We start from the raw sequence: 12910 nt of genomic DNA, 5'->3' as shown, positions 1-12910 counted from the left end.
GGTGGGAGGGAGGGAGATGCGAGAGGGAGGAGGTATGGGAACATATGTGTATGTGTAACTGACTCACTTTGTCATAAAGCAGAAACTAACACACCATTGTAAAGCAATTATACTCCAATAAAGATGTTAAAAAAAAGAGTGGATATATGTATATGTATAACTGATTCACTTTGTTGTACACCTGAAACTAACACAACGTTGTAAATCAACTATGCTCCAATAAAATTATTTTTAAAGTAAAAAAAAAAATTCCCAACTGCTTCTGAAAGCCCATGATATTCTGAGAGGAGAACACTGTTTCATGTCAATGCAATAATGTCAATGCTAAAACTTACATGGCCTCACTGAACCCAAGAAATATTACAACCCCATCAAAAGCACTGAGCATCTACTGTCATCATGGGGCATCAACACCCAAGTAACCAGCAGAAACCAGGGTTCTAATGCAGCCAATACCTTTTTGTTTTGGTTTGTTGTCTTTCCAGTGCCTCACAAACTTTCCTCTAGAAATATTTCTCTTGTTAGAGAAAAGTGAATCCCCACAAACATCTTTAGGCTAATAGAAATTTTCTTTGAAATCTAACATTTTATTATAAAAATGAATCTAGGTATTTATTCACTTCCTAATAAATGCTCCTTTTTAAATATTAAAATTCAATAAGATTACTCATCAAGTAAAATAAATGCTCCTGAAATTTGTGATGTTAAGTCTCTGCACATTCATACATCCCTGTGGACAACTGTACCTGAATTGAGAAGCTCAGTTTTCACTACACAGATTCTGCAATTTGTCTCATGTGGATTATAATCCCCAGAACATGGCCAGTCATCATATTCTGGATACTTACTAGTTATAGGCATTGTGCTAAATGCTTTTATTGGTATTATTTCACTTAATATTCTTAACTACTCTGTGAGGTTACACATTTATTACATATGAGGGAATAGAAACACATAGAGATTCACTGAATTTTCTGAAGTCACATAACTAAGAAGTATCAGAGCAACCTCTAAACTTTAGCTTGATTCTAGGGTCTAAGCAACTACCTCTCTATTGCTTTATATGAAGAATCAGAATTCAAATTTACATAGGGTACGGGATTATCTGATAAGTTCAATTTCTAGGTAGAGAGCTCCTACTTCTATACCAACCAGTCACCATTCAGTTTAAATGTATAGCTCAGAAAATTACAAAAATAAATGCCATCAACTTTTGGATTTACTTACGAGAAGTAGAAAATGAGAATATTAAATCTAAGATTATCACTGTAGTTTATAGTTTCTACTCATAAACTGGAGCAAGAACCTTCTGCATAGAATTTTCAGAGACCATAAACAAGTATATTTAGTTTTTGAGAACTCAAATTATAGACCAAGAAAAAGCAAAGGACAAGCAAAACAAAAACTGAAATGTGAGAATGTGTAAGATACAAACATGGGAAACATGGGGGTAGTTCATTGGTCATCTAAAAATATGCAGAATGCCACTATTAGTAACAGGATCCACCGCAGCTGACTCAAGGGATAAGCAATAGTTTCTCCAATGCTCTTGATATAGATGAAAAGCACCCCCGAGTCACGCGGCACAAGGAGTTTTGAAAAGGCAGAACAATGGGTGAGAACATAGCCATGGAAGCTGGGAGATCAGAAGCCAATGTGGGGTTTCTCCAGTGTGCAAATTTATATTAAGCAATAAGCATTCTGAATTTACGGTGACTTGCAGGACTTTGTAGACCCTCCCAACAAAGATCCTTATTATTTTTTGATCAAATGCCTATGAAAAAAATCAAAGAATCTTTGAAAGAGGTTCAAGTCCCTTGTTTTTCAAATGAGGAAACAAGTCCAGAGTGGCCTTCTCTTGATGAATATGCATGCTGACTACTCTCAGGCAATGGGTCCTTTGTGAGGTTCATCCCACCCTAGTGCTAGGGGTTCAGCAGTGATTTAATCAGAAACCAATCAGGGCATAGGGTTGGGTTGGAGGGATAGCACTGTTTCCTTTTCCTGTTTACTCAGTGATTTCCTGTGTAGTTCTGGGGTTGGAGCAGAGGTGAAAGTTTGTCACCTCAGCAAAAGTAGCATGCCTTTGGAGTTGGCAGCAGCTATGTCTCTCTTTTCATGCATGGACATCAGCATGTTCTATAATTTTTTTCTGAAAACTTAGCTTAGGGACTATTTATAAAACTGATGCAATGATTCTATGATCTATAATATATCTTCCTAACAAATCTCTTTGTGTTTAAACAGACAGACCTTGATTCATAAAAAATTCTTTCTCCATTATACAATTATCTTCCTCTTGCTTTCCATACTTTTGCTGTTGTTATAGTTTTTAATACATGTCCTTTTCTCTTCTCTCCTATAGTTAGCTTTTTGATGCCCTCTGACTTTTTGATGCTTATAGTTATCATTATGTATCTTTTCTTTCCTTTCTGCTAACTCCAGCCTTTAAAAAATAGATGGAGCACCTATTTGTTGGGTGCCTTTGTCTTCCCTGCATTATCTTATTTCTTGAATGATTGTAAAATGATTTCTTCTTCTGAGAAATTAAACATAATGAAGCTCATAAAAGTGACAGTTGTAATTTTACTTGGATATAATAAATGACCATTTATGTGTGTGTACTAGCTATTTCTATATATGGAAGAGTTTTGTTGGAAATAGGGTTAGGGGTTTTCAGGGCTGAGGAGAACAATGGCTGCAAAAATAGTGCTAAAGATTACTATTCTCACCATCCTGAACAATTGTTTTCTGAGTATCTAATACTTTCATGTGGGCTTCTATGCTATGGCCCCAGTCTGAAGATGAGACTGCAGTAAAGAGGGTCGTGGAAATGCTGTGAGAGTCAAGTGGAGACCTGAAAATTCTCAAATGTCAAGAAACCTATATTTTGTCAAGGACTCTGGCACAATTTACCTTCTTCTATGTCTATTTTCATGTAAGTTGCTTCTAATTTTTCTTAAGTTATAAAAAAGGTAAAACTCCCTTAATATATGTATATTACATGATTAAAAGTAATACATGGTTAATCAAGGAAATTTGGAAAATGTAGCAAAAAACAAAAGGTAAATTTTACTGGGATCCTATACCTCAGGACTAACAGATTTTACTATTTTGGTATATGTTTTTCTTTTTGCACAGATCTCATATAATTATAAACATCTACACAAAAGTTGTATAAAATATCTACATATAATTTTATCACCTTATTTAGTGTTATACCTTATTTTCCATTGCCAATAGCATTTTCTTTACTACCCATGTTACAAGTCTCTAAAACATTCCTTCTTGGGAGATATGTTATAGTTTAATTACTTAATGAATTCTACACTGTTGGACTCTTATTTCTTATTATCTCTATTAAAAGCAACACTGCATTGAGCATTTTTGTTCCATTATTCTGTATATCCCTGATTTTGTTTGAAACAAATCCCTAGAAGTTGAATTTCTGAATCAAAGCTATACATGATTTGAAATCCATTTGAAAAATAATGTCAAATTTCTTTCCAGAATAGTTTACTCATTGACCTCTATCCTCCTGATTATATCACTAAAGATAGTGATTTTCAATTTTGTTTCTACCTTACACATGGAAATGCACTCATATACACAGGATTTGATTAATTCACAGTGTATACCTGTACCCCACTACTTTATCTCCCACTTAAAAAAAAATTGGAATTAAAGTGAGGTTGATTAACTACAAGAGATTCTTGAATCTATTGTAAAGAGATAATACTTGCAAGCTTCAGTGAAGTACCTTTTCTGTAATTGGTCATAAATTATTGGTAGCATGTTTGAATCCATACTTCAGACGAGAACACAACCATTACTTTAGAGAGAGGTTTCTGTCAATTGTTTCCCAGAAAGAGCTTTATGAATAAAGATTATGGCTATATATCATCATGTCAGCCTGAGAATATTATCATAAACATTTCACCACAAGCCTTAAATTTTCTTTTAAATAAAATGTTGGGTAAGCCAAGGTACTGAGATTTATTCCAAAAAAAAAGAAAGTAATTTTTTTTCATCTGATATCAGGAAGACATGACGCCAGAAAACATTTGAGGAGAGGTATCTATATATCTGCATCTATTTTATCTCTATATATTTTAGGAATTCCACCAATTATTATGCAGTAATGCAATGGCCACATAAGCCTTGTATGTTATCAGAAAGACCACTTTTTAATTCATTATTTTGAATTATAATAGATGTACTCAACTCTTAGTAGAATATTTTCAGCAGGCATTTAGTGAAATGATGGTTATTGGGGTTATTTCATTTTACAACATCGCATTAGCATTAACTTTCCCTTTTACCAGAGCAGCCAAAGTATGCATATTATATGAACCTAGATTGCTCTTCTTGGGACAGAATGAGTTGAAGGCCCCTTGGCAGAGCCATTAAGAGATCAGAGTTATATTAAAAAATCCACAAAGGGGGCTTCTCTGGTGGCGCATTGTTTGAGAGTCCGCCTGCCGATGCAGGGGACAAGGGTTCGTGCCCTGGTCCAGGAAGATCCCACATGCCACGGAGCAGCTGGACCGGTGAGCCATGGCCGCTGAGCCTGCGCGTCCGGAGGCTGTGCTCCGCAACGGGAGAGGCCACAATAGTGAGAGGCCTGCATACCGCAAAAAAAAAAAAAAAAAATTCCACAAAGGAAACGAAGATTTCTATCAACTGGTCCATCTTTGTAAAGTCATGTTAGGAACAAGTAATGCAGCTCCTTCTGTTCATAGAGCTCTCTGTTGGTCCCTCTTGAGGGAAAAGAAGTACAACATATCTCTTATCTTGTGGGAGTTTATTCTCTATTTGATAAAATTACATTGAAAACTACACCCAATATCTAACAGCTAAAACATTTAAATGCAAGATTAAATGCAAAAAAATAAACATTTTACACTGATATCAGTGCCACATAAATACGTATTATGGGCATCCAATACAGAGAAAACGAAATGTTTTATATAAGGGATGAGAAGAAGGGCTTTTTAGAAGGGACTGAATCTGAATTTATCTGAGGGTGATATGTAGATGTAAGAAAAATAGGAAGACACTCTGGCAAGTATATAAATGGATCAACAGCCATTAAATAAGTTGTTGACAAAAGAGTTATAGTTGATTGCAAATTGCTATGATCAGAAATAATCGGGAAAAAAATGCCATAACATAGTGATCACTGTAAGGAGCTCTTGCCAGTGAACCTATCGTGACCACTGACAAAAACATCAGTTCTCAACCTTTGGTGTATACGGTCATAATGTGAGAAATTTCTAAAATCTAGATTTCTGGATTATATCCAGAGTTTACATGTAAAGTGTCTGGGATGGGATCCTAGAATCTTCATGTATTCCAAGTATTCTGGTGATTCTAATTCAAGTGCTCTGTGGGCTACACTCTGGCTTTAAGAACTACCTATCTAAAAGCACTATTCTCCCAGTTGATACGTTTCTGCCCTGAATGACACTGGCAGGATGAGACAGTCACCTATTTCAATCACACATATGGAGTTTTTTCATAACTAGATTTAGAGAGTACAATTTAGAGCAGGCACTGGACCTTCCAAATACTTTACATTTCTCACAGAGACTGGCAGAGAGTTGGGCACAGAGTAGACATCTAATAAACATGAACAGTTGATGATGGTAACAACATAACTATAACTAGTCATGTGGCAACTGGTCATAGTTCTAAGCATCTCAAGAAATTAGGATCTCTAATTATATACTTCTAACTGAACAAAAATCTTTTTACATAGTAGCCTGTCTTCTAATTTTTGATCAGAGATAGTCTTCTGGGCTGCAATTAGTTGGATGTTCATCCTCTACCCCAAGGTCAGGGAACACAGAGACTATTCTTTGGATTTCCTTGCATATCCTTAGTAGTCATGCTCTTCATTTTTTGAGACAAAGAAATAATCATAGCAAAGCCCAGCTCATAAAACCCCAAACCACCCATGATGATGAAAAGCTTGTTTTTATGCTGACCTTAGCACAACTAGAATTTCAGCAGAGTCGTCAGTCATTTCTGGGTTCTAGAACATATCCGGAAAGATAACAATAGTCAAATTCTCTAAAAAGTGCAGTGACTGAGTGTGTGTGTGTGTGCATGTGTGTGTGTTTGTGTGTGTGTGATCATGTAGTTTGATGGGGATATTATGTAATATTTATAATAGGTTTATGTTTACTCCTGTGACTACTACTGAATGTTGCAACACTTTTTGGAAAATATAGCATTTGTTTGGGATCATATGAGACCTTAAAAATCTGTTATTCTAAGGAAAGTACAATAGTTTATTGTCTTATGACTCAGTTATACTTCAGTGGAGTAGATTTATTTTCATCTGGTATCAGGGAGACATGATACTAAGAAACCTTTGAGGGAAGATATTTACTTTAATAGTGTGAAATGCAATAGACAAGGAACCATGAGACCCAGCTTCTCATCTTCATTTTTGGTAATAAGTAGCTGTATGACTCTGAATAAATCATTTCAAGTTAATTTTCAGTTATAAACAAAAGAAGACATAGAGGATGCTTATTTGCCTCAAAATGTTATTGTAAATCCATAGTACACCAGCACCTTGCTAAGATGTTTGGATCTCTTAAAAATAAGAATTTAGAGAAGGAAGCAAGTCTCTTATGGAAATAACTCAAAGGCAATTTTTAAAAATATAGCAATCATGTCAACTTCTAGTATTTAATGATAGCTGGTCAAAAGTTAGAATTACTTTACTAGAAATCATTTGAATTGAATAAGCTTCCTAACTTAAACAGAAAAAGAAATGATTAAAAGATTCTGCAAGTGCCTCACCAAATATATAGAACCCACTTGAAATGAATATAGTCATTATTTAAAATCAGCATGTTAACAGTTACTTTTCAATAGGCCAAGTAGTCTTTCCTAGCTTATCGTTACTTGTAATTGTTTTTTTTTCCTTACAAAGATATCAGCTCAACCATTCTGAATTGAAAATAGCAAATTAGTCTGTAAGTTAGTGATCTATAAATCTATATTTGAAATATGATGAGTGATTATAATACTATTTAATTTCTCCATGCTTCACAACAGTATTGGGAGAGTAAAATGAGATTAGAAGTGCTTGGTATGCAATTAACATAGTAAATATTGTTGTTTTTGTTATTTTTCATTATAATCATAGCAGCAATAGTGGTACTCATACTTGTAGTAGTATAGTGGCAATAACATTTGGAATTGGAGAAAGTCTGGATCTAAGTTCTTGGTTTGCCACTTACTAAAATTTCACTGTAAAATATCACTGTTAGATATGCAGTTTCTTTATTTGTAAAACTGGAAGTAATAAAATGATTTGATATACATAGTGGTCGAAACATCAAATGTAAAAGAGCTCTGTAAATTATGAAGTTCTTTGCATATGTTGACACTCATTATTATTGTTATAACTTACATGTAAACAGATATTTTGTCTTTGCCCATCTTTATATTATTGGCTTTACCAAGCTTAATGATGCCCTTTGGAAATGTTCTAATTCTAATTGTTTTCATTAAGATTTTTATAATTGTCAGTGGCCTTCAAGGTCAACTAATCTATTCTAGACATTGTGTAGATTAGGAAAATCATCCAGGAGAGATGTTAAAACCTTGCCTAAGGTGACATAATTTGTTGGTGACTGAGTGGGACCCTATCCTGATTTTTTATTAGAGTTCTCCCATTACTTCATTAGTTATATAATTTATTCTTTAACACTAAATCTCCAAAGCAAACCTTGCAGGATGTTAGGAAATGTTCTATGTAAAAGCATTCTAAGGTCTAATAAACGTGCAAGTCTAGATTAAATGAAATTAAGAAACTTAATCACATACATTCTTGCATATGATAGACTGTATTGTCTGAAACCCTAGAAAAATGTTATACTATCTATTATGGCCAAAAGCTTTTCAACCACTGAAAAAATTTTTTAAAGATTATGCTATTGGCTAAGTGAATTATGGATCACATTGATTGAAATGTTACTTTATCACACTGGAAGTTATATGACTACCAGTGGGACATACCTGTTTTGGAAGCAATAACAGATGAAGGACCAAATGGTCTTGAATTCTTCGGAATTAGCACTGTATACTTACCACCACTGTGAAGTATTTATATCAGTACTTATGTGAATTATATCTATACTGTTTCAGTATGCAGCCCATTGTTCCAATTGGATGTTTACTGGTCCTGGCTTTTTTTCATATAATTGGGATAACTGAAACAACTTTTTTTTTTAATAATGTAAGATTTATGTAAAGAGTTTATTATCTAATTGTATTGAGGTACTTAAATTCTAAAGGAATGTCACATCTGCATCATGTGGCAATAGGTTAATTTGGAACTAGAAAAACAATTCATGAGAAATAGAAATAGGCAGGAGACCCCGAGGAGCTGGCAAAAACAAACAAACAAAAAACAGGCATCAGAAGCATCAAGGATACAGAAAAAAAGAGATGTAAAGACAGAGCAGTAAGTCAGTCTAATTGAGAATTAGACATCCATAGAAGCAGACACTAGACAAGGGGAGAAGAAATCTTTTTAAACTGCATTCAGGTTTGCTTCAGTCAGGAATAGTCATGTCTTCTTTCTGCTCTATTATAGTAACTATAACATGAACAAATGATCTGCTTCCTAAATTGCAGGCCTCTAGACTTCAAGTAGAGCCAGTCAACAAAAAGTCATGAAAATCAACGACATAATTAGGTTTAAATAAGTTTTATGAACTATAGATGCATAACAGATTGTCACAGAAAATTAAAGATGTGTAGACTTTATAAATATCTATGAGTCAGTGGTAACCACTGTTTGTATTTATGTACACATAATTAGTTTCTTATTGTTCATGATGGCCCATGTGTCAAATGTGTACCACTGATCTCACAGCAGGGAATGATCCATTGCTCCACTACAGATTTCTTAAGGTCAAGGAAATATTTGTTGATTGGCTAGTAGAGTGACATGGAAATAATAATGTTACCTAACTCTCCATAGGGCTGAAAGTGAGAAATTAAATATGTAAATATGTGTGTGTATATATTTACCAAAGTATGTCAGATATAAACATATGTTTATACATAAATATAAACATTATAGATATAAAACAATTAGAGCACTGCCTAATACACAGGAAATTATATATATGTGCTTGTCATTAATACCACAAAGGGGATGATGACCATGGTGGCCATGATGATGAAATGCTCACAGGCTTACAAGTCATTTAAAACACATTCCAGAGTCCGGACAGGAAATTTATATCCTCATTACTGATTACTGATTAAATCAATTTCTGGAACACAACAAAGCATTTTTCTCCCACGTGACTTTTTTAAACTTAATTTCCAAGTTGTGTTAAGGAGGAAGAAAGAACACTAAACTTACAGACAGAAAACAGATTAAGAGCTCTTCAGCTTCCCTCTGTCTGTGCTACCTCCCCAACACACACACACTCTCACACACATGCACTCACACATGTACTCACACACACACTCACACACAGGCACTCACACACACACACATTCTCTCTCACTATATGTATGTAACTTTGGTCCAGTTAAATTACTTCTCCGAAATTTGAATTTTTCTTCTAGGGAATAGAGTTTAAGATTAATGAAATCTACCTCATAGATGTCTTGTGAGAACTATTGAAATTCTGTAGGTATGAGTTATTGTCAAGGTATTAAATAAGTGAAAGGTGTAAATACCACTTTTGCTGACAATGGAACATATTTCTTTTTAGACAGACCTGTTCAACTTTCTATGGACTAACATTCATCTCTTATACTTTATTTTCCCATGCTAGGAGTATGTGCGTATGAATGTTAAAAACATACTGCCACACCACTGAGATTAAAAGGACACAGCTCTTTCCTTACTTCTACTATCAGCTTATTTTCATTTTCATATAGACACCCAAGCACTAACTCTAAATCATGAATATTCAATTAATATATTTTGAATGAAAGGATACAACTTGATTCTATTAGAAATAGGGCAAAAAGATCTAGCATACAAAACAGATTCTAGAACGCTCAATGCTCCATAAAAGTTTCAAATGAAAAACAAATTCCAGGTACCTGTTATCATCAGGTAACTAATTGTGTAATAATTTCCACATAATATTTTGGCTGTTAAAATACATGTATAATTTGATTTAAGTAAATACTACCTCTGACAGAAAATTCATTAAAAGATAAACTATACTGTACTAATTGGTAATTCACGGAATCATATTTATTGCATGTGTATCATGCACAGACACAAACAATTGTGAAATGGCAATTACCCTTAAGAAATATAATTTAACAGGAGAGGAGCCATGAACATATGTATTTACAAAAAAAATTAGAATGTGAGCATTTAATACATAGAACAAACATTTTGTAGAAGTTTAGCAACAGGAAAAACTCCTTTATACAGAGAGTTAACCATAGGTATTTGGGAATAAAACAGTATTTTATCTCAGTGAGATCTTAATAGAGGCAGGGAGAAAGAAATATTGGAAATTATTTTGAAATAATAATATGCACACTGATTGAAAGTGTAATCCATTCTTTTAGGATACATGTAGGTTATATGAGGCTGGAAAAGTTTTGGAAGAAAACAGATTTAGATCCTAGAGCACCAGGTTTATAATCTAGGTCACAGAGAATTATAGAAATTGTAAACAAAAGTGGAAATAGGTCAGACTTGTACTTACAAAGGACTATGTGGCTGTCAATGGGCAAGAGGCTTGTTATGGAGAACCTGGAGGTGAGATCAGTTAGAAGTCCACACAGGTGCACGTACTAGCAGGAATGAAGAGGGCCAATCTTTCAGTCCCTTAGGCAGGCAGTCAGGGAGTCAAGGCAAAAATAACCTTTTATTGCCAGGCACCCTATTGAGTACTGGGGCTACAGTGCTGGTCAAAGAGGCGGAGAAGACAAATATTAAACTAATATGCATACAAATAAACACAAACTTTATACTGCAATATATGCTAAGGGGTTATTGAGAGAAAAAAGGATGTAAGAAGGAGGAGGTCTTTTTAGGAAGTTTTGCTTAGTTGTGTTGAATTTGAGGCACTGCCAGGATATCGGTGAAGAAGTGTCTTCCAGGCTCTGGGTTTATACCTAAGCTATAGATGTGCAGGTCAACTACATAAAGACAGCAATTCAATCTATTGGAATAGATGTGCTGTGACAGAGATGACTAGAAGATAAACTATGTTGCAAAGAACATGACTGAACTGGCAAATACTTTATAAATTTTATCTTCCTGTCCAAGTTTCCTATGTTTATTTGTAAAGAACTGACTTTTTCACTTTATGAAATTGTAGGTTCAATACCCAGGAAGACTGTCAATTTAAGAAAAAAAACCCAATAGCATGGAAATCTCTTTTCTTACAGTTGAAAGAAAATTTACAAAAGATTGTTATATCTCCTGATTGTAGAACTGCCTATACTGTAAAACAAGTCATACAAGACAAAAGAATCTATGAACAAAAAAAATCAGTGATTGGTTGGGAGTCACACAAAAATTCTTTTTAAACACCTCAAAATAAATAAATGTGCCAGATTCTCTTGGAATAATCCTCTGGTTGCCAAATGGAATTTATTATTTCTACAAATATTTTTCATTGGACAAAGATTAATGTCCAGTAACATCAAAAGCTATGAAGGTTTTGCTTAACTTTTACATTCACATTACACTGCCTTTTTTATGAGTAAAGATGATCATCTAAATCATAATGGAAATTTCCTTTAGAATAACATTTAAGTATTATTTATTTATTATACAAAATTTTTCTACAAAGCACAATTTACTATTGACATCTCATTAAAAACCAAACCCTCAGAAATGTTTGATGAATGCAAACTGCTAGTGTATAGCATTATTTCCTCAAAATTACAGAGCAAGTAGGAAAACTGAGATTCTGAATAAGTAAAACCCAAAGGTATCAAAAAAGCAATTCTTCGCCTTGAATTCTATCAACACTGTCAGCTAACACAGAGTCCAAGTTATAAAATAACATAACCAAAAGAAATATTATCTTGTTCTTAATGAGAAAGTAAAACATATATTATCCTTTATGTAATTATATAAAAGGAAACAGAAATAAAAGAAAGGAACGAAAGATGGCAGACCTTTTTTTTTTTTTTTTGCAGTTTATGGATAAAATCCCTGATTTCATCAGTCATCCCAAATAAAACTAAGCCTTGATAGGCTTGAGTGTTCAGACAAACAAAATCTACTTCATTATTAACATTTTTTTTTTTTAGTTCACTGAATTTGTTTTCTGACACTTTATTCTATTGGCAAACCCTCTGTTCTTTTTTATAAAAATTTATTTATATAGTTCAGGAAAAAATAACTCAAGAAACAAATTGGCATCAGCTATACCACTGCAAAGTAAATGACATCAAGATTTATTTTTTATACATCTGACATTTAAAAAGTACAGATGTAAGTTAAGATACTCAAAAATATCAATCTAAAGTTTAGCTTACCAACAGGGACAGAATTCGAGTGCTGAAGTTCCAATTGACTAGAATCACCAGAAAGTTCAGTCAAGCAGGTTAAAGTAAAATCTGGGCTGGAAGCATGCTCATGTCTGAAGCATTCAGGAGAAAGATAATCCAGTTCAAACTTCACAGCTGACATTGCAAAATTCTTAAAGAGCTATCTAAATCAAAGTTTAAACTTTGATTCAAATAGTTCAAACTACTGAAGTTTTAAAAATCATAGGAGGGGGAAAATCACTGTTTTATAATCAGTAACAACCCCAGGCTCTCCAATAATTATTTTCACTTGGAAATCTAAAAGAGATAAAACATGCAGAGCTGACTCTCTAAGAAGTTTTCTGTATTCACTCCTTTCCTAAGCAATTGACGTCAATAGGATGGATGGATT

At 33.8% G+C, this 12910-nt stretch overlaps 1 protein-coding gene across 1 annotated transcript in view; it reads right to left on the bottom strand.

Annotated features, from left to right (window-relative positions):
• ANO3 (anoctamin 3) overlaps positions 1 to 12661 on the bottom strand; it is a gene marked incomplete at both ends in the record, with an annotated part of 391580 nt that extends 378919 nt beyond the window's left edge. The window contains 1 exon segment of the mRNA XM_081240506.1: positions 12508 to 12661. Within this exon segment, the coding sequence (XP_081096632.1) occupies positions 12508 to 12661 (154 nt within the window).
• Between the last annotated feature and the right edge of the window lie 249 nt (positions 12662 to 12910).

The sequence above is a fragment of the Mesoplodon bidens genome, assembly GCF_964165515.1.
Source record: "Mesoplodon bidens genome assembly, chromosome: 7".
Taxonomy (NCBI): Eukaryota; Metazoa; Chordata; class Mammalia; order Artiodactyla; family Ziphiidae; genus Mesoplodon; species Mesoplodon bidens.
The sequence above is the reverse complement of the archived record's forward strand: the minus strand, read 5'-3'. Positions and strand labels throughout refer to the sequence as shown.